Source organism: Cervus canadensis, chromosome 12 (genome assembly GCF_019320065.1).
Source record: "Cervus canadensis isolate Bull #8, Minnesota chromosome 12, ASM1932006v1, whole genome shotgun sequence".
Taxonomy (NCBI): domain Eukaryota; kingdom Metazoa; phylum Chordata; class Mammalia; order Artiodactyla; family Cervidae; genus Cervus; species Cervus canadensis.
The window spans coordinates 70,014,301-70,033,855 of NC_057397.1; the positions used below are offsets into that span (position 1 = coordinate 70,014,301).

General features: G+C 41.9%; 1 protein-coding gene across 1 annotated transcript; it reads right to left on the bottom strand.

Annotated features, from left to right (window-relative positions):
* Positions 1 to 15,378: 15,378 nt before the first annotated feature.
* On the bottom strand, positions 15,379 to 15,888 carry LOC122451070 (60S ribosomal protein L22-like 1). Its single transcript, XM_043483596.1, has one exon. The coding sequence runs from the start codon at positions 15,862 to 15,864 to the stop codon at positions 15,496 to 15,498; it is 369 nt and encodes a 122-aa protein (XP_043339531.1). The 5' UTR covers positions 15,865 to 15,888; the 3' UTR covers positions 15,379 to 15,495.
* Positions 15,889 to 19,555: the final 3,667 nt, after the last annotated feature.

The window sequence follows — 19,555 nt, forward strand, 5'->3', positions numbered from 1 at the left end:
GCATGGATGTGAGAGTTGGATCATAAAGAAAGCTGAGCACTGAAGAATTGATGCTTTTGAACGTGGTGTTGGAGAAGACTCTTGAGGCTCCTTGGACTGCAAGGAGATCCAACCAGTCCACCGTAAAGGAAATCAGTCCTGAATATTCATTGGAGGGACTGATCAGAAGCTGAAGCCCCAATGCTTTGGCCAGCTGATGCGAAGAGCTGACTTATTTGAAAAGACCCTGATGCTGGGAAAGATTGAGGGCAGGAGGAGAAGGAAACGACAGAGGATGAGATGGTTGGATGGCAACACCAACTCAATGGACATGAGTTTGAGCAAGCTCTGGGAGTTGGTGATGGACAGGGAGGCCTGGTGTGCTACAGTCCATGGGGTCACAAAGGATCAGACACGACTGAGTGACTGAACTGAACTGACTGAATCATGCTGGTAACTCCCAGATCATTCCATGTTGACCTTAGCATACTTTTCTTTTAAGTAACATTTGCCCCAGTAAAAATGAAGCTAACACGTTCAACAGTAAATAATGTCTGTACAATCTCTGAGATGCTGAAGTTTCATAATAAATTTGCGGAGCCCTAATTGGAGGTAACGAAATACAGTAACTGATACTTCTGGTACATGTTGTATAAATAAATGTAGGAAATATGAGTAAAAACAGGAAAACAGAAGTTTTAGTTTTAGAATCCAGATTTTTACTGAAACAACAGCTATTGGGCTATTGTTCTAGAAAAGTGTTGGTCAAAACAAAACAGTACAAAAATATGTGGTCTGTCCATATGTATCATTTGTGTTTAGACACTTATGAGGCCAACAAAGCAGAAGTGACAAGTATGTTGCTTCTAATGAGAAAGAGACATACAGATTGAGCTTTGTTTACTGAAGATTTACCGTAATAGATTACGACCTCCTTGAGACCAGGGATAAATCTTGTTCATTCTTTTATAACTAGAACCTAGCTCGATCCTTTTTCAGAGGGAGTACCTGTAAAATTTTGTGAAAGGTATGAGTGAATAATAATGGGCTTGTTTATCAGGAGGAGAGAATGAAAAAGGTCAGTTTATCAAGACAAATGCTCATCTGAATGAATCATTTGTCTTGACGGGCTGAACCCTTAGAATTGCTAATGGGGAACTTGACCCAGCTGGCCGACAAAGGACAGCATATTAGTCTACAGATTGTTAAGCAGGCCGTGTCCCCTGCAGGCTTTCCTCAGCGCAGCTCTTTCCCCGGTGCATTCCCTAGGGGCCTCCCCTAACGCAGAAGCAAGGAAAACAAGGAGGACAGACGCCCTCTTTCCTTGTTTTTGTGTCTGGTGAACAGTGGCGGATCTTAAGGCAGGTGGCTATCTTGGATAGGTAGAAGCAATCACAAGATCCTTGAATTCAAAATTCTGGGTACGGTGGATAGACAAGAGAAAGTTTAGGAAAGCAGTCATATTTTTCCATGTTCACAGCACAGCCAGGAAGAATTTGAAGTTGTTGAATTTCGAGAGATAAAGGACTTTAGGAAAGTTGACTGTTGTATGAAAATATTGTCCCTTAGGACTAGAAACCAGAGATTCCAGTGTATGTCAGAAAGAATAGCAAGGCCAGATGGCTTATTTAATTCTTATAAAAGCTCTATGATATAAGAAACTTTAGAGTCCTCATGGATAGGTCTTGTAACTGAGGTTCAGAAATGTGTCCAGGATCATATAATTAGAAGTGTCCAGACACCACTGGTACTCTTAATTATTTAAAAGTACCAACTTCAAAGGATGTTTTGAGGTTTAAAATATAAAAAATGTTGTAGAAAAAGGCGACAAGAGTTAGTTTTTAGCTCTTCACAGAGAATGACATCCCAATGTTTGATCAGCTTAACTTCGCGTGCTTGTTTGTAGGTGGTTTGTGGGTTTCCCTGGTAGCTCAAGCGGTGAGGAGTCTGCCTGCCCTGAAGGAGACCTGGGTGTGTCTGCTTTATGCATCCTGGATGTTTGAATACTGTTTTCCCCTGATATTCCCTACATAGCACATAAAGAAGTATTGAATACAGGGATAGAGCTGGACTCCCTGGACTTCACAGCAGGTTCCCACGAGCTCTGCCTTCCACGTGATGATGGACAGACGTCAGTCCCAGGCTCCCAGTTCATCCCACCTGGCTCCTCCCCCTTGGGTCCGCATGTCCGTCCTTGGGTCTGCTTCTCTATTCCAGACCTGCAAACAGGTTCATCCGTGCCATTTTTCTAGATTCCATATAAGATATATGTCTTACTATATAATGTTTTTTTCTCTTTCTGACTTGCTTCACTGTGTGTGACAACTCTAGGTTCATTCAAGTCTCTACAATTCCACTCCTTGAGGGGCGGGCGGCTGGAGGGAGGTCCACGATGGAAGGGAGGTCTGCTTACATATAGCTGATTCACTTCACTGTATGGCAGAGGCTGGCACAGCATTGTGAAGCAGCTATACTTTAATTAAAAAAAACAAAACGCTTTGCAGGTAGAGAAGTAGGTGAGGGCTATAGATGAAACAAGTTGGTTATAAGTTGAAAACTATTGAAGCTGGATGATGGGTACAAGGAGGTATATATACTATTATTTCTGCTTTTAGATATATTTAGCATTGTCCATAATAAAAGGTGAAGTGAAAGTGAAAGTCACTCAGTTGTGTCCGACTTTTTATGACCCCATTCACTATATAGTCCCTGGAATTTTCCAGGCCAGAATACTGGAGTGGATAGCCATTCATTTCTCCAGGGAATCTTCCCAACCCAGGGATCGAATCCAGGTCTCCCACATTGCAGGTGGATTCTTTAGCAGCTGAGCCACAACGGAAGCCCAAGAATACTGGAGTGGGCAGTATCCCCTTCTCCAGGGGATCTTCCCGACCCAGGAATCGAACTGGGGTCTCCTGCATTGCAGGCAGATGCTTTACCAGCTGAGCCACCAGGGAATCCCTGGTAATAATAAACCCAAATTAAATACAATAAACCCAATAATAAATACAAAAATATATATGATTTTTGTAAATTTGTAAATAAAAAAATAATAAAAGGTAAATATATACAAAAAGTACATGGAGCAACATTTATGAACTGTTAATTCTGTTGTCATAAATTTAGATACAGATTAATCATGTTTATATTGATGACTCAACATATGTCTGAGAGGTACACAGATTCATAGACTGATAAAAGAACTAATATTTGTTTTTCAATAGAGGTATAAAGATAAATGAGATTACATTTGTGAATAAGAAAGGGGATAAATTTTTCTATTGAATACCCATTGAATGAGACATAAAGGATATAAAGTATATGTAAGAGGGCAGACAGAATGAAAACCACAGTCACAGAAAACTAACCAAAATGATCACATGGATCACACCCTTACTTAATGAACTATGAGTCATGCTGTGTAGGGCCAGCCAAAACAGACGAGTCATCCTGCAGAGTTCTGAGAAAACATGGTTCATTGGAGAAGGGAATGGCAAATCACTTCAGCATTCTTACCTTGAGGATCCCATGAAAAAGCCAAAAGATATGCCACTTAAAGATGGACCCCTAGGTCGGTAGGTGTGTTGGTACTGCAGAAGACTGGATAAATAGCTCCAGCAGGAATGAAGACGCTGAGCCAAATTAGAAACAATGCCCAGTGGTGAATGTGTCTGGTGGTGAAAGTAAAGTCCGATGCTGTAAAGAACAATATTGCATCGGAACTGAAATGTTAGGTCCATGAATCAAGGTGAATTGGAAGTCGTCAAACAGGAGATGGCAAGAGTGAACATCGACATTTTAGGAATCAGTGAACTAAAATGTATGAATATAATTCAGATGACAATTATATTTACTATTGTGGGCAAGAATCCATTAGAAGAAATGGAGTAGCCTTCATAGTCAGCATAACAGTCTGAAATGCAGAACTTGGGTGCAATCTCAAAATGACAGAATGATTTCAATTTGTTTCCAAAGCAAACCATTCAATATCATAGTAATCCAAGACTATGCCCCAACGACTAATGCTAGATGTTAAAGTTGAACAATTCTATGAAGACCTACAAGATCTTCTAGAACTAACAATGAACAATGATGTCCTTTTCATCATAGGAGATTGGAATGCAAAAGTAGGAAGTCAAGAGATAACTGGAGAAATAGACAAGTTTAGCCTTGAAATACAAAATGAAGCAGGGCAAATGCTAACAGAGTTATGCCAAGAGAATGCACTGGTCATAGCAAACACCTTCTTCCAACAACACAAAAGACTACTTTACATATGAACATCACCAGATGGTTAATACTGAAATCAGGTTGATTATATTCTTTGCAGTCAAAGATGGAGAAGCGCTATACAGTCAGCAAAAGAAGACCAGAGCCTGACTGTGGCTCAGATCATGAACTCCTTATTCCAAAATTCAGACTTAAGGTGAAGCAAGTAGGGAAAACACTAGACTATTCAAGTATGACCTAAATCAAATCCTTTATGATTATACAGTGGAAGTGACAAATAGATTTAAGGGATTAGATCTGATTGACAGAGTGCCTGAAGAACTATGGACGGAGGTTTGTAACATTTTACAGGAGGTGGTGATCAAACCTTCTCAAAGAAAAAGAAATTAAAAAAAGTCAAAATGGCTGTCTGAGGAGGCCTTATAAATAACTGAAGAAAGAAGAGAAGTGAAAGGCAAAGGAGAAAAGGAAAGATATACCCATTTGAATGCAGAGTTCCAAAGAATAGCACGGAGAGAAAAGAAAGCCTTCTTAAGTAAATAGTGCAAAGAAATAGAGGAAAACAATAGATTGGGGATGACTAGAGATCTCTTCAAGAAAATTAGAGATACCAAGGGAATATTTCATGCAAAGTTGCCACAATAAAGGACAGAACTGGTATGGACCTAACAAAAGCAGAAGATGTTAAAAAAAAAAAAAGTGGCAAAAATACACAGAAGAACTATACAAGAAAGGTCTTAATGACCTAGACAACCATGATTGTGTGTTCACCCACTGAGGTTCTGGAGTGTGAAGTCAAGTGACCCTTAGGAAGCATTACTAAAAACAAAGCTAGTGGAGGTGATGGAATTCTAGCTGAGCTATTTCAAATCCTAAAAGATGATGCTGTTTAAGTGCTGCATTCAGTATGCCAGCAAATTTGGAAAACTAAGCAATGGAAAACTCAGGACTGGAAAAGGTCAGTTTTCATTCCAATCCCAAAGAAAAGCAATGCTAAAGAAAGTTCAAACTACCCCATAATTGCACTCACTTCACATGCTAGCAAGGTAATGCACAAAATCTTTCAAGTTAGGCTTCAACAGTACCTGAACTGAGAACTTCCAGATTTACAAACTGGATTTAGAAAAGGCAGAGCAACCAAAGATCAAGCTGTCAACATCTGCTGGATCATAGAAAAATCAAGGGAATTCCAGAAAAATATCTACTTCTGCTTCTTTGACTCCACTAAAGTCTTTGACTGTGTGAATCACAACAAACTGTGGAAAATTCTTTAAGACCTGAGAATACCAGACCACTTACCCGCCTCCTGAGAAACCTGTATGCAGGTTAAGAAGCAACAGTTAGAACTGGACATGGAAAAACAGACTGGTTCCAAATAGGGAAAGGAGTACATCAAGGCTGTATATTGTCACCCTGCTTATTTACTTTCTATGAAGAGTACATCATAAAAAATGCTGGGTAGGATGAAGCACAAGCTGGCATCAAGACTGACAGGTGAAATATCAATAACCTCTGATACGCAGATGACACCACCCTTATGGCAGAAAGTGAAGAAGAACTAAAGAGCCTCTTGATGAGGGTGAAAGAGGAGAGTGAAAAAGCTGGCTTAAAACTCAACATTCAAAAAATTAAGGTCATGTCATCCAGTCCTATCACTTCATGGCAAATAAATGGGGAAAAAATGGAAATAGTAAGAGACTTTATTTTCTTGGGCTCCAAAATCACTGTGAATGGTGACTGCAGCCATGAAATTCAAAGATGCCTGCTCCTTGGGAGAAAAGTTCTGAGAAACTTAGACAGCATATTAAAAAGCAGAGACATCACTTTGCGAACAAAGGTCCATATAGTCAAAGCTGTGGTTTTCCCAATAGTCACATATGGATGTGAGAGTTGGACCATCATGAAGTCTGAGCACCGAAGAATTAATTTTTTCAGACTGTGGCACTGGAGAAGACTCTTGAGAGTCCCTTGGACTGCAAGGAGATCCAACCAGTCCATCCTAAAGGAGATCAGTCCTGAATATTCATGGCAGGACTGGTGTTGAAGCTGAAGTTCCAACCTTTGGCCACCTGATGCGAAGAACTGATTGATTGGAAAAGACCCTGATGCTGGGAAAGATTGAAGGTGGGAGGAGAAGGGGACGACAGAGGATGAGATGGCTGGATGGCATCACTGACTCTATGGACATGAGTTTGAGTAAACTCCGGGAGTTGGTGATGGACACGGAGGCCTGGTGTGCTGCAGTCCATGGGGTCACAAAGAGTCAGACATGACTGAGTGACTGAACTGAACTGAACTGAAGATAAGCCTCTGTTTTGACGAAAGTTTTCATTTTCATCTCACGTTCAAAGGATTTGTTAACAAAATAAGTCACTCGGTCCTTGGCTAAGAGGAGACTCCGCCTTGGGCCCGCCTGTGTAATAAACTGCACTCCACTATCTGCATTGTCCTTCTGACAGGTAGTGGACGGCAGCAGGGAAACTGAGCGCTCAGTTAAAGTTGCAGGTATTGTCCCTTGATCCATCACACCAGAGCAAAGAAGGCATACCACGCTGACCCGGAGGACGCCAAGTGGACCACCCAGAAGGACCCCACCGACCCACGGGAAACCAAGATCATTCTGAGGAGGAAGAAGAAAACGAGGTCCCGGACGAGCCCTCTACAGGATGGAGCTGGGTAAACGACTCCTGCTGCTCAGCCTCACCAATGTAATTCTGAACCTGACCACTGCTCCTGCACAGGACAACATCTTCATCTCGTGGGCCACAACTCTGCCAACTGTTGGGTATGTGGGGCTATGCCCCTGTCAGTAATGGACAGACTCCCCTGCTGGGTATCGCCACTCCGTTCCTCTCTCTCACCAACCATAACCTTTCTTTGGTCTCCTGGTGTAAGAAGAAGCCATCAATGGGCCAGGGACATAGTGTTACATTTAACATGAACACCAGCCTTATGGAGATAACAAAGGCTTATACCTCATATATGAAAATTAAAGAAGAAAAGGGCTCCCTTAACAAAAGGGGGACAGGCCTCCCGGTACCTTGAGCAATACTACCAGGTCTGGGATGAATATTTCTGGATGACTCCTGAGAAAGGACAGTTGGTTACCCCTGCTACTATTTGCTGGGAACAAAAAGAACAGAAAGTTGGATTTGGAGACCACCCCCTAGACCCCAAAAAATTAAAATATATGGGTTGTTTGTCCCTTGAACAATGTAAACAAATCTTGGAAGTTACCTATCACCCCAATCAGTCTGTTCAGTGGCCTGGTTCCGACTGGAAATATAATCCTGGAATCCGCTGGGTAGCCCCCAATGGGACCCAGTGGCTCTGTGGGCTTAACTTATGGCCATGGTTACCAGTTGGCTGGGTGCGGCGTTGCACATTAGGATTTGCTTTCGCCCATGGCAGAATTAAGCCTGGCCTACACCAGCCTCCAGTAAACCTGCCTTATCTGCATGCAAGATGGACACGATCTGTGTTCCGATGGTATGACTATCTTGCTGCCTTGTTTGTACCCTCTGTAGGGACAATGGATATCATGGTTAAGGTGGAGGCCTTAACTAATTTCACTAAACAGGCCCTCTTAGACAGTACAAAAGCCATTCAAGCTTTGAACAAAAAACAAATTCAGATGAGGAAGGCAGTAATTCAAAATAGGATGGCATTAGACATACTCACAGCAGCCCAAAGAGGGACTTGCGCCATAATTAAAGTCGAATGTTGTGTGTACATCCCTGACCTGTCTGGAAATGTATCTACTGCCTTGGAGGATATGCAAAATCAAGTGAAAGCCATGTCTAATGAAAATATTCCCTTTTGGACTTCAGTCCTCTCCTGGGTAAAGGCAGACTCTCCTGGGTAAAGGTGGAAAACCATTGTGACTGTTGTTAGAGTAATCTTAACCATACTGCTCTGTGGGCCCTGCTTCCTACAATGCCTTGTGAATTTTGTGACGCAGAGGTTGATAGCATTCTCTCATGTGGGTGGCAGGAGGGCTAAGGTACAATATATCTCAATGAATGATGCTCATTACAGAAAGTAAGAGCATCAAGAGGGGGGAATGAAGAAGGAATTCATAGGGCCTGGACTCCATCTCAGGCCTGTCTGTGCTGATTGTGCTCGGCCACCTCTCCAGTGGACTCTGAACTCTCTGCTTAGTGCCTGTGGGAATGATAATGGAAGGATAAGACCCCCTCTGGACAGGGGAACCTTGAAGATCATATCCAGGTTACTCATCACCTAAGAGAAAACAGACACTAATCACCCCTGCCTCCGGACACTATCTATCAGAATGTAAGCACAGGCTTATCGGTTATTAACTATTTGGAATGTAACTGCGGGCTTATTGATTATTGACTGTTTGAACACATAACACGTGAATGATGTGGTTATTGTAGTTGTATTTACCCTTCCTTTGTTTATGTAAGTCTCAAGGGAATTGGGGTGGTGGGTTTGGACACATACACATCGTACACATGGGGTATAAAAGATTTTCACAAATGCTGGTCGGGGCCCTTGGCTAAGAGGAGACTCTGCCTTGGGCCCGCAGGTGTAATAAACTGCACTCCACCAAAATAAGTCACTCGTTATATACAAACAAATAATACAAATATTTACTAGAGAATTATTTGGCTTCCTTTCAATATACTAACATGAAAAGAGAGATAGAGCAGAGAATACATCACCAGATGGGGGTTTGACCAACATCCAGACTTAAACAGTGCTGGGAAGTCCCGTGTCACAGCTCATCTGGAGTCCCAGCTGGGAAAGGGTCCCAGGCGGGGCGTCCTCTCCTCCATGGGTGAGACCTCAAAGACTGCAGTTCGGGGTTCCTGCTTATAACCCCAGGATGCACACAAATCATATCGTCATCAGTCTGTGACCAAATTGCAAGCCTGGCTTCCTGTTAATGCCATTTGTTTGGTCTTGGAAAACTTGGACTGTTGCTAAGCCTGAGGCTTGGGTGCTCAGGCCCCCTCCAGGGGCTCAACAATCTCAGGATTCCCCCTCCCCTACCCCCATCTTATCTATGATGACTGCAGCAGGCAGTCACTCCCAGTCACTCCCAGTCGGGGCAGTGTCCAGGCAGGTTAGAAGCAAGGTCAGAGGCCTGCTCTGCTTTGTCCTGGAGTCTAAACAACAATATTTTTTAAATTTCCCTAACAGCCTCCTAGAATTCTAGAACTGTGCAGAACTGATCTACTAGAAGAGCTAGTGCTTTGAACCCAGTATTAGAGATATGTTAGAGCCAAAACTGCTCTCTCTACTTATCTCTTAACTCTCTGAGGTATCTGGAAAATGGGCAACCAAGATTGTTGTGCAGGGACTCTATTACTTCAGGATAATTAGAAAGCTGAAGAATGCATAATATAAAGTTTCTTCAGGGAAGCATCATGTTTCCATGACCATAACAGCTAGTAACAATAGCCAAGAGCCCTGGGAAGATGGTCTCTGCCTCAATCCTACTTTCCATATATTAATAAGCAAATTTACTTGTTGAAACTTGACCCGTAGTTGCAAGGGAGTCTGAGAAATATAGTTTAGTTTCCCAGCTTCTCAGTTAGAAACAGGAGAGCATGGAGGACAAGTAAGTCAATCCAGAAAAGGCAATATTATTATTAATTAAAAATGTAACAATTATTATAATCTAGATTTTCTAACTTGGTTGATCACAAAATAGAAAGCTAACTTACTTTGCAATGATACCCTGACATTTTAGTCTTTTCACCACTCTTGATGTCTGTAGAACACTGTTGACTGAGTAGGACCTTTGCTTTAGACACAGTCCTTGCTTTTTATCAATGTGCAAAGCAATTTGTGTCTAACAGCATTTTTATGGTCCACTGACTGTACTGAAATGTAGTACTTTGCCAACCATGAACTTTGACATGTTTATAACAAGGACTTAACCTGGAAATACGCAAGAGAGAGTCTTATGAATATAATCTGTAAGCAGATGAGGTCTTATGGAGGTGTTGAATAGCATACAAAATTAATATTTATGCCATGGATTTTGAGGTTAATTTGTCCTTCTTCAAAAGACGTAGTGACAGTAATAGGTAAACTGAAAGTTGAAATCCCAATTAGTGTGAAAGGACATCAAGCCTTATGAATTTTCATTAGCGCTAAAAACAGCAAAGTAGTATAATTAATATAGTTAATATATATGAAATTCTATTTCTCAATACAAAGCAAAACCTAGAGTGAATCCTATTAAAAACCTTTGAATAAATACTCCATGTCAGAGCTAACAATGTCAATAATCTTAGTTATTATACCTGCAGAATTTATTTCTGCAAGTTAGTGAACTCTTCCTAAATTTTCAGCACATATTTTATTATGTATTGACCTTTTCCCCTTAACTCTTTCAATAATATATTATTTAATGCCACAAGTGTTTCGTTCTTCTCCAAGGTGTTCCTCTGTTCCTAAAATTGAATAGCAGTTTCATGTGCCTAAACTTCGCCTGAAGTGTTTATATACCTTAATCAGTGCAGAAATATTTTCTAGCTTTCAAATAACTTTTATGCAGATCATAATCCAATGTAAAGGGGATACTCTACTATTCAAATGACTACTCCGTTCTAAAAGCATTCCAGAGTATCAATTTTCAGAATAGTACTAGAAGAGGACTAAACAGTAACTTGGAAATTTCTTGGTAGTAAAAGCAGATTCAGTGTTTTGCACTCAGCAGTTTGAAATATGCTTCAGCTTTTAATTTTTCCTGTGGGTCTTTTGTTAATAAGATTGTCAAAATAATATTCTGTGGGAACGTAACTGTTAATTGGTGAAAAGAGACAAAATACTTGAGGAAAAACTTGGTTACATCACACAATTACATCGCAGATGAGTACAGATGGCATAGTGTGGACCTCACACACGGCTGAAAGATTCTGACACTAGCAGCGGCACGTTTGGAGCAGGTCTGTGTGAATGTGTGCTGGGGTAGCGAGGGCCTAAACACACACATGTGTTTGCGCTCTCTCCAGAGGAGTTCCAGTCTCCAGTTAGCGCAATTGTCAGGAGCTGCACTTAGGAATCCATCTTGGTCTATCCTGTGTCGCCTGTGAACGAATTTCTGTAAAATGATGAATCCGAATGAATATGACCTTGTGTTTATATTGTCTGTAGGGCGTCCCTGGTAGCTCACATGCTAAAGCGTCTGCCTGCAATGCAGGAGACCCGAGTTCGATCCCTGGGTCAGAAAGATCCCCTGGAGGAGGAAATGGCAGCCCATTCTTGCCTGGAAAATTCCAGGGACAGAGGAGCCTGGTAGGCTATAGTCCTTGGGCTGCAAAGAGTCAGACATGACTGAGTGACTTCACTTTCTTTTATGTTATCTGTATCACAGACCATACAAGTGAGTATTTTGTATTTGGATGAGGCTGTATTTTTACTTATTTGCTTTACGCTATTGCTTATAAAACATGTTGTTACTATTAATAATATTGATTACCAGTGTCCGTCTTAGCTTTCTGCCATCTTGGTTACTCACTTTCACCAAGATGAAACTTAAATGATATCATTCACGTCTTTGCTGGTTCAGAAATCCCAGACTGAAAGTCGTAATGCTCATCAGGAATCAGGATGCAATACTGATGGCAACTGCATCCTCAAGAACAAAGGATGAATCTAAAGGTGTATCTAATGGCTCAGCAGAAAACTTTCACTTAAGAGGTTATTTATGAATATTTTATATTTTTATACAGCACCTTACAAGTTGATTTTAGCCTACAGCAAGCAAAATATTCCCCTTCTGCACAATTCTCCCATATTTGTTCTTTCAGTACATTTGAAATTGATAAGAAAAAAAAAACCTTGCAATTTCTAGTGTTTTCTCTTTATCTTGGAGGAAAAGGAGAAGAAAACCAGAATGAGTTCAACATAGTCTTAACTCAGAGTAAAGGGGCCGCTGATCTTAGATTGGAAGATGGAACAAATGTAGTTAGAGGTCAGAAGAGGGATCAGGAGAAGGTAATAAGCAGACAAACCCTGGTGATGTTTACATGAGAATATGAAATGAAAATCTAAGCCACTGGTTTGTGATACTGGCAAATTTAGCAGCGCAACTGTGAACAGCAACAGAAAATGGCTTCATGGATACCATAATAGGGGGATATGACTTAGTGTTTATGCTATCTATGTCAAATGCTGATTTCTGTAGTACTTTTAGCCAAAATGGTATCGAACTTAAAAAAACAACGTCAAGAAATATTTAGCAGCTTTAAAGAGCCCTGGGCTTCCTTGGTGGCTCAGATTGTAAAGAATCCGCCTGCAATCAGGAGACCTGGGCTTGATCCCTAGGTTGGGGAGATCTCCTGGAGAAGGAAATGGCAACCCACTTCAGTATTCTTGCCTGGAGAATCCCATGGACAGAGGAAGCTGGCGGGCTATTGTCCAAGGGGCTGAAAAGAGTCAGATACGACTGAGCGACGTGATTATCTTTATCTAGGGAATTTTAGAAGCAGCCTCCCTCTGTGAGTCTCATGGACATTAAAACCTATTTGGGCAGCAACACAGTTCCCAAAGAATTTATGTGAGCAAAAACGAGGGAGTTACATCCCACAAATATCCAGATTTTTTCATTCTCATCTAGGTTTCACTTTCTGACAAGTTCTAGAGACTCTTCAGTCTATTTCACCAGTCGGCTTGGGAGCTGCTCTTGCTTGCTTCACTGGGCACCCATAGTTGGCTTTTCTCTTAGATATTAGGAGATTATATGCCCAGCTGTTATCATGCAGGGTGTGATAGATGAGGCAAATTGGGAGCCATGCGATTCCTTGAAGATACATGAGACAGACCTGCAAAATTCGAGTGTAGGCCAATAAAAATTGCTAACCAGCAGCAAATTATTCAACAAATTTACTACAAATGCACTGTATTTGGAAAAAAAAAGAATGCGTCTTCCAGTCACTCAATTCCATGTTCATTTCCTTTCTGCTTCATCTCTGGCTCTAGGTTTGATCTTACCTGTGGAATATTGTCTGTCCTCCTTGTTCAGATTCCTGTTCCAAACTACTCCCTGGACATACTGTGACAGATTTTGTACTAAGGTTCCCTCGCATTAGCTCACTTTGCTAACTCATACTCTCAGGAATAAAGGAGCAAGCCTACCACCATATGATGGTTATTTATTGAATGCCAAGTGAAGTGAAAGTGTTAGTCGCTCAGTCGTGTCTGACTCTTTGCAACCCCATGGACTATAGTCCACCAGGCTCCTCTGTCCATGGAATTCTCTAGGCGAGAACACTGGAGTGGGCAGGCATTCCCTTCTCCAGGGGATCTTCCTGACCTAGGGATCAAATTCAGGTCTCCTGCCCAGCAGGCAGATTCTTTACCATCTGAGCCACCAGGGAAGCCCATTGAGGGCCAATCTGTGGACTAAGTCTGAGTTTCTATTTTTCCTGTTATTAACTGAGTATGTCAGTCAGGGTTCAGTCCAGAAAACAGAAATTCCCCTTTGTATTCCAAGAATAGAGGAGTTTGCAGCAAATTTGAGATTTATACAATCATTGGAAAAGCTAGTGAAACATGCTCGCCACTGAAGTGAATGGTTTGGTGCTACCTGGAAGCCACTGCAAATCTCAGGATTTTTTGGAGAGCTTCTATCAACAGTCCCCATGTGCATCATTAAACTGAGTGGTTTACAAAGTGTTGCTCCAGAAGCAGTTATGAATCTCACGTTTGCTCGTATATATGCCCACATCTTTCTCTGGGGAATTATGGCCTTTCTCTGGCACAATTTTTGCATTTATCTTGTAAAAATGAGATGGATCTTCCACTCAAAATTTGTTTCAGCTGTCAAGGCTGATGATACCCTTGCATGTATTAAGAAAGTATAAAAAGGTTTATTACTCACAAAATGAGGCTTTCTGGGAAAGTCCAAAACTGGCTTGAGAGAGTAGAGACTTGTTATTACAACACCATCTTGGAACCATGGGGTGGGACAGGGGCTTGGGGTTACTCAGAGAGGGTGGTGGTGATGCTGAAATCTCATCCACTGGGCATGGTCTCAGACTCCCTTTATTCTAAGGTACTCAGACCAACAGGGGGTCACTTTTTGCATTGTTTTCTATTTATGAAACAGTTTTAGAATTAAAGTAATATCTATTTTAAAAATCAAGGGACCATAAAATTCTTATAAGTATGTATGTAAAGAAAAGAAAAAAAATCCCAGTAACTGACACAAGTAATAAATCACCAAAGAAACACAAATAAAAGTTTTGCCTTCCCTTCAGAAAAGAGGATTGTTACTCAGGAACTACATGGATATCTTTTCTTAGGAAATTCACATTTATTAAATATAGGGTCACATTTTCTCAAAATTTCTAAAAGACAAATGGTATATAGTTCAGTTCAGTTCAGTCCCTCGGTCCTGTCTGACTCTGCCACCCTATGGACTGTAGCACGCCAGTCCATACCAACTCCCAGAGTTTACTCAGACTCATGTCCATTGAGTCGGTGATGCCATCCAACCATCTCATCCTCTGTCCTCCCCTTCTCTTCCCGCCATCAGTCATTCCCAGCATCAGGGGCTTTTCCAATGAATCAGTTATTGGTGTCAAGTGGCCAAAGTATTGGAGTTTCAGCTTCAGCATCAATCCTTCCAATGAACATTCAGGACTGATTTCCCTTAGGTTGGACTGTTTGGATCTCCTTACAGTCCAAGGGAAGAGTCTTCTCCAATACCACAGTTCAAAAGCATCGATTCTTCAGTGCTCAGCTTTCTTTAGAGTCCAACTCTCACATCCATACATGACTGCTGGAAAAACCATAGCTTTGACTAGACGGACCTTTGTTGGCAAAGTAATATCTCTGCTTTTTTTTGTTGTTGTTGATCAAATCTAAATATTTTATTATATACTTATACCCCAAATTGTATTTTTGCTATATACTTTTAACTTGAGGACATCTGTAAAATCAGTACATTACAGAAATCCTGAAATTCCACTAGCTATAAGCTATTTAAATACTACTTATACAAAGTATTTGGGGGTGGGGTGGGTGGGTGGACAAAAGCTTATTTACACATTCACTTCGCTCTATACCTGAAACTAACACAACATTGTAAATCAACTACACTCCAATAAAAATATAAAAAAGTATTAAAGGAAAGCCAGCACCATATAAACAGCATACACTTAAATAAAAGATGCATGTTTAACATACAGAGTAATGTTTTTTATTCACTGATAAGCTAAAGGTCCATTTCAAGATGTTTCTTTCTTTTGTATGCTTAATGTGTTTTATTAGCAAGCAAAGCCCTATAAAGGATGGCATCATCTAGTCCTCAGACTCAGATTCATCTTCATCTTGACTAATCTGGAAGTAACGAAGCTCATAAGTCTCCTTGTCAGATGCAACCACACGAAGCCAATCACGAAGATTGTTCTTTTTAAGGTATTTCTTGGTAAGGTACTTCAAATACCTTTTAGAGAACTGTTTCTTAGAAAGGACTATGATTTTATTCTTGAACCGTTCAATGTGAACGACGTTCCCAAGATTTCCAGTTTTTCCATTCACTTTAACCTTCTCCCGCAGAAACTGTTCAAAATTTCCAGAATCAAAAATTCCATCTTCTACTGGATGAGTAAGGTCCAAATTAAACTTCCAGGTTGACTTCTTAGGCTTCTTGTCTTTCTTCGGTGCCATCTTGAAGGCTTGCCGCGCGATTAGAGAGCATATCTCTGCTTTTTAATATTCTATCTGGGTTGGTCATAGCTTTTCTTCCAAGGAGTAAGCATCTTTTAATTTCATGGCTGCAGTCACCATCTGCAATGATTTTGGAGACCCCAAAAATAAAGTCAGCCATTGTTTCCACTGTTTCTCCATCTATTTGCCATGAAGTGATGGGACCAGATGCCATGATCTTAGTTTTCCGAATGTTGAGTTTCAAGACAACTTTTTCACTCTCCTCTTTCACTTTCATCAAGAGGCTCTTTAGTTCTTCTTCTTTTCTGCCAAAGGGTGGTGTCATCTGCATATCTGAGGTTATTGATGTTTCTCCCGGCAATCTTGATTCCAGCTTGTGCTTCATCCAGCCCAGCCTTTCTCATGATGTACTCTGCATAGAAGTTAAATAAGCAGGGTGACAATATACAGCCTTGATGTACTCTTTTCCCTATTTGGAACCAGTCTGTTGTTTCATGTCCAGTTCTAACTTCTTGACCTGCATACAGATTTCTCAGGAGGCAGGTCAGGTGGTCTGGTATTCCCGTCTCTTGAAGAATTTTCCACATTTTGTTGTGATCCACACAGTTTGCTTTGGCAGAGTCAATAAAGCAGAAGTAGATGTTTTTCTGGAACTCTCTTGCTTTTCCAATGATCCAACAGATGTTAGCAATTTGATCTCTGGTTCCTCTGCCTTTTTTAAATCCAGCTTGAACATCTGGAAGTTCACGATTCATGTACTGTTGAAGCCTGGCTTGGAGAATTTTGAGCATTACTTTGTTAGCACGTGAGATGAGTGCAATTGTGCAGTAGTTTGAGCATTTTTTTGGCATTGCCTTTCTTTGGCATTGGAATGAAAACTGACCTTTTCCAGTCCTGTGGCCACTGCTGAGTTTTCCTAATGGTATAGTACAAAGAATTTATGTATTCACCCCTAGCATATACATTAATTGGAAATTTTAGTCTCATTCAGTCCAACTTTTTAAAATAAATTGGAATTATGTACATGGTAATTGTTTACTACTAGCGAGAGTTGATTGAAAATAGGATATCCAGTTCTTGAAGTTTGTTAGTTCAAATAGAATAAGGTAGAACATCTCAGAAGTTTTACTGTTTAGAAGTAGTTCACCTTAGTAATTGATATCAAAGATTTCATAAAATCTCTGATTATGAGATGCCTGCTGATGTGACAAGCATTGAGTAAGGTGATGGGGATGCAAAGTTGAATTCAACGTGTTTTGCCTTTAAGGACCTCATAGTTTCTTCAAGTGATACTCAGGATTACAAGATACTCAGGATTCAAGAGTTAAAGTTTTCTGCAATTAAAACTGTGACAGTCTACTAAACAGTCACTTCTGCAAAACATAACTGACCCTAATAAGACCCAGTGTTTATTAAAAAAAAAAAAAAATCTGTGACAAACAAGTCCCAAACTTCAGCCTTATTTCCTTAAAAATTTTTCCAAAATAAAAGGGAGAATAGCTAGGCAACAACAAATTCTAATTTAGTTTTGAATGTTTTCCATGAAAGACTGCTGACAGCTGACACTATTGATCAGTCATCTAACTGATTTCCATTTGAAAGAGAAAACAGTGACTTGCTGCTTGCTGAAGCCAGGCACCTCTGAGAGATGCTCCACTGTGTATTCCAAGGCACTTCTTTCCAGGTAATGGGGCATGAGAGGGACTTACACAGCGCACGGAATTTGGAGGGGAACAAAATCATAAAACAAGTAGGTTCACTCTTAATCATGATTGCATATAATAAATAAGCAGCATTCTTTTTCAAAGAAATATTGAGAGAAGTCAAGATGGTGGACCAGGAGGATGTGGAATTGGTCTCTCTTCAAAAGTGCATCAAGAATACATTTACAAATGGAACAGTTCTCACAGAGCCCCTGCTGAACATTTGTGGAAGACATTGGACACCTAAAAGGATAAGAAAAATCCCCTTGAAACCGGGTAGGATGAAAGAAAGATAAAAAGACAAGAGGAGCCACAAAAGGGACCAGCAACTTAGGCAGGAAGCTGAATGTGGAGGGAGGTCCCTGCACTCAGAAAAAAAAGACCCGCATGGTAGGGAAATCAGCTGGGACAGAAAGAGATCTTCAGGGGATCAAAGGAGGTTGCCACAGATGGACGGTGGGAAGCAGGATGAACCCTGCCGGGTCTGTGCGGCAGCCCGGTGCATCCCAGGCTGAGTTGCGTGCCTCCTGTCCTGGGGGGCGGCTGGGTGCTGGAAAGAGGGGTTTGGAGCATGACCTCGGCAGGGACCAGATGCTGGCTGTGAAAAGCGAGCCTGAAGGGACAGGAGCAAGGAGCTCCACAAGTGTGGAAGTTTGCAGGAAAAGCCCGGGGTACCGTGGAAGCCAGGCACGATTGCTGAATGGAACGCAGGGGCGGGCGCCAGCGCAGCCCCTTCCGCATCCTCTGGCTTCTTCGGCCTTACTAGGCTCTAGGATGGGCACCCGACTGGGGAGACTTGTCTGATCCTCCAGCCAGGACCTCTTCTGTGCTTGTGGGCACTGGGGTTCTTGCTGCTGCAAATCTCAAAGCCTCTCCGGGAATCAGCCCTGGGCTCCCTTGTCTGAGATGGGGGTGCATCGGTGCCGTGGGGGCTGTGCGGGGCTGTGCGCTCAAGCTTGGAGCTGGGAAGGCAGATCCTTGGAGAGGACCGCTGTTGGCCTTGGGGATGGGGCAGAGAGGATGGGATTCGGGGGCTCCATGGCAGGGAATGCTCCTGAGGAAACACGGTCTGCCTAGGTCACGAGGCGCCACTGTGGAGGGGTGCACAAGGGCCGGGGCTGCCCACACACCAGCCCCGCCTCCTTCGGCGCCAGGAGTGGTTCGCACCGGAGCGACCCGGCCCGTCTGTTGCAACGGCCTGCTGGTCTACACCCGGCGGTGGCGGCCCTGTCCTTCTCGGCCTGGTTAGGTGTGCCCAGCCAGTCTCTGCTTTCCCTCCCTCTCACTCGGGCGGGACCAGATACCCGAGGGTGGCGTCAAAGCCAAAGCTGAGCACCAGGGCTGAGGCAGCGAAGGAAGACGAATGGAAATCTCCCCATTTATCTGCAAAAGCCGTGGGTTAAATCCCTGTGATTGGCTTGGTCAATCCTGTGTCTGCGGAATATCTGAGCAGATGGGTGTTCCCACCCCTGAGACGGGTCAAGCTTCAGCAACTGTGGGCTTTGGGGGCAAGTACCCAGTGACCTGGATCAAATCAGAGTCTGAGCTGACCCCACGGTGGCCACAGATGGTCCAGAGGCCAACCTAGATTTGGTGGTGGTGTTACTATTTTTTTTTTTTTAATTTTTAAAATATTTTTTTTCCAGTTTTACTATAACTTTTTTGGGTTTGTGCTCTTTTTCTTATTTTGTTTGTTTTTTGAATATTTTAAAGTGTTTGTTATATCCTCTTTGCTTTTGTTTTCTTTTTTAGTTTGCGATTTGTGTTTTTTTTTTCTTTTTAAATTTATTTATTTTGAACTGGAGGATAATTAATTTAAAATACTGTGTTGGTTTCTGCCATACATCAGCATCAATCAAGCCATAGGCATATGATGTCCCCTCCCTCTTAACTACCCTCCCACCCCCTACCCCATCTCACCCCACTAGGTTGTCACAGAGCACCAGGTTTGTATCATAGAGCAAATTCCTACCAGCTATCTATTTGAC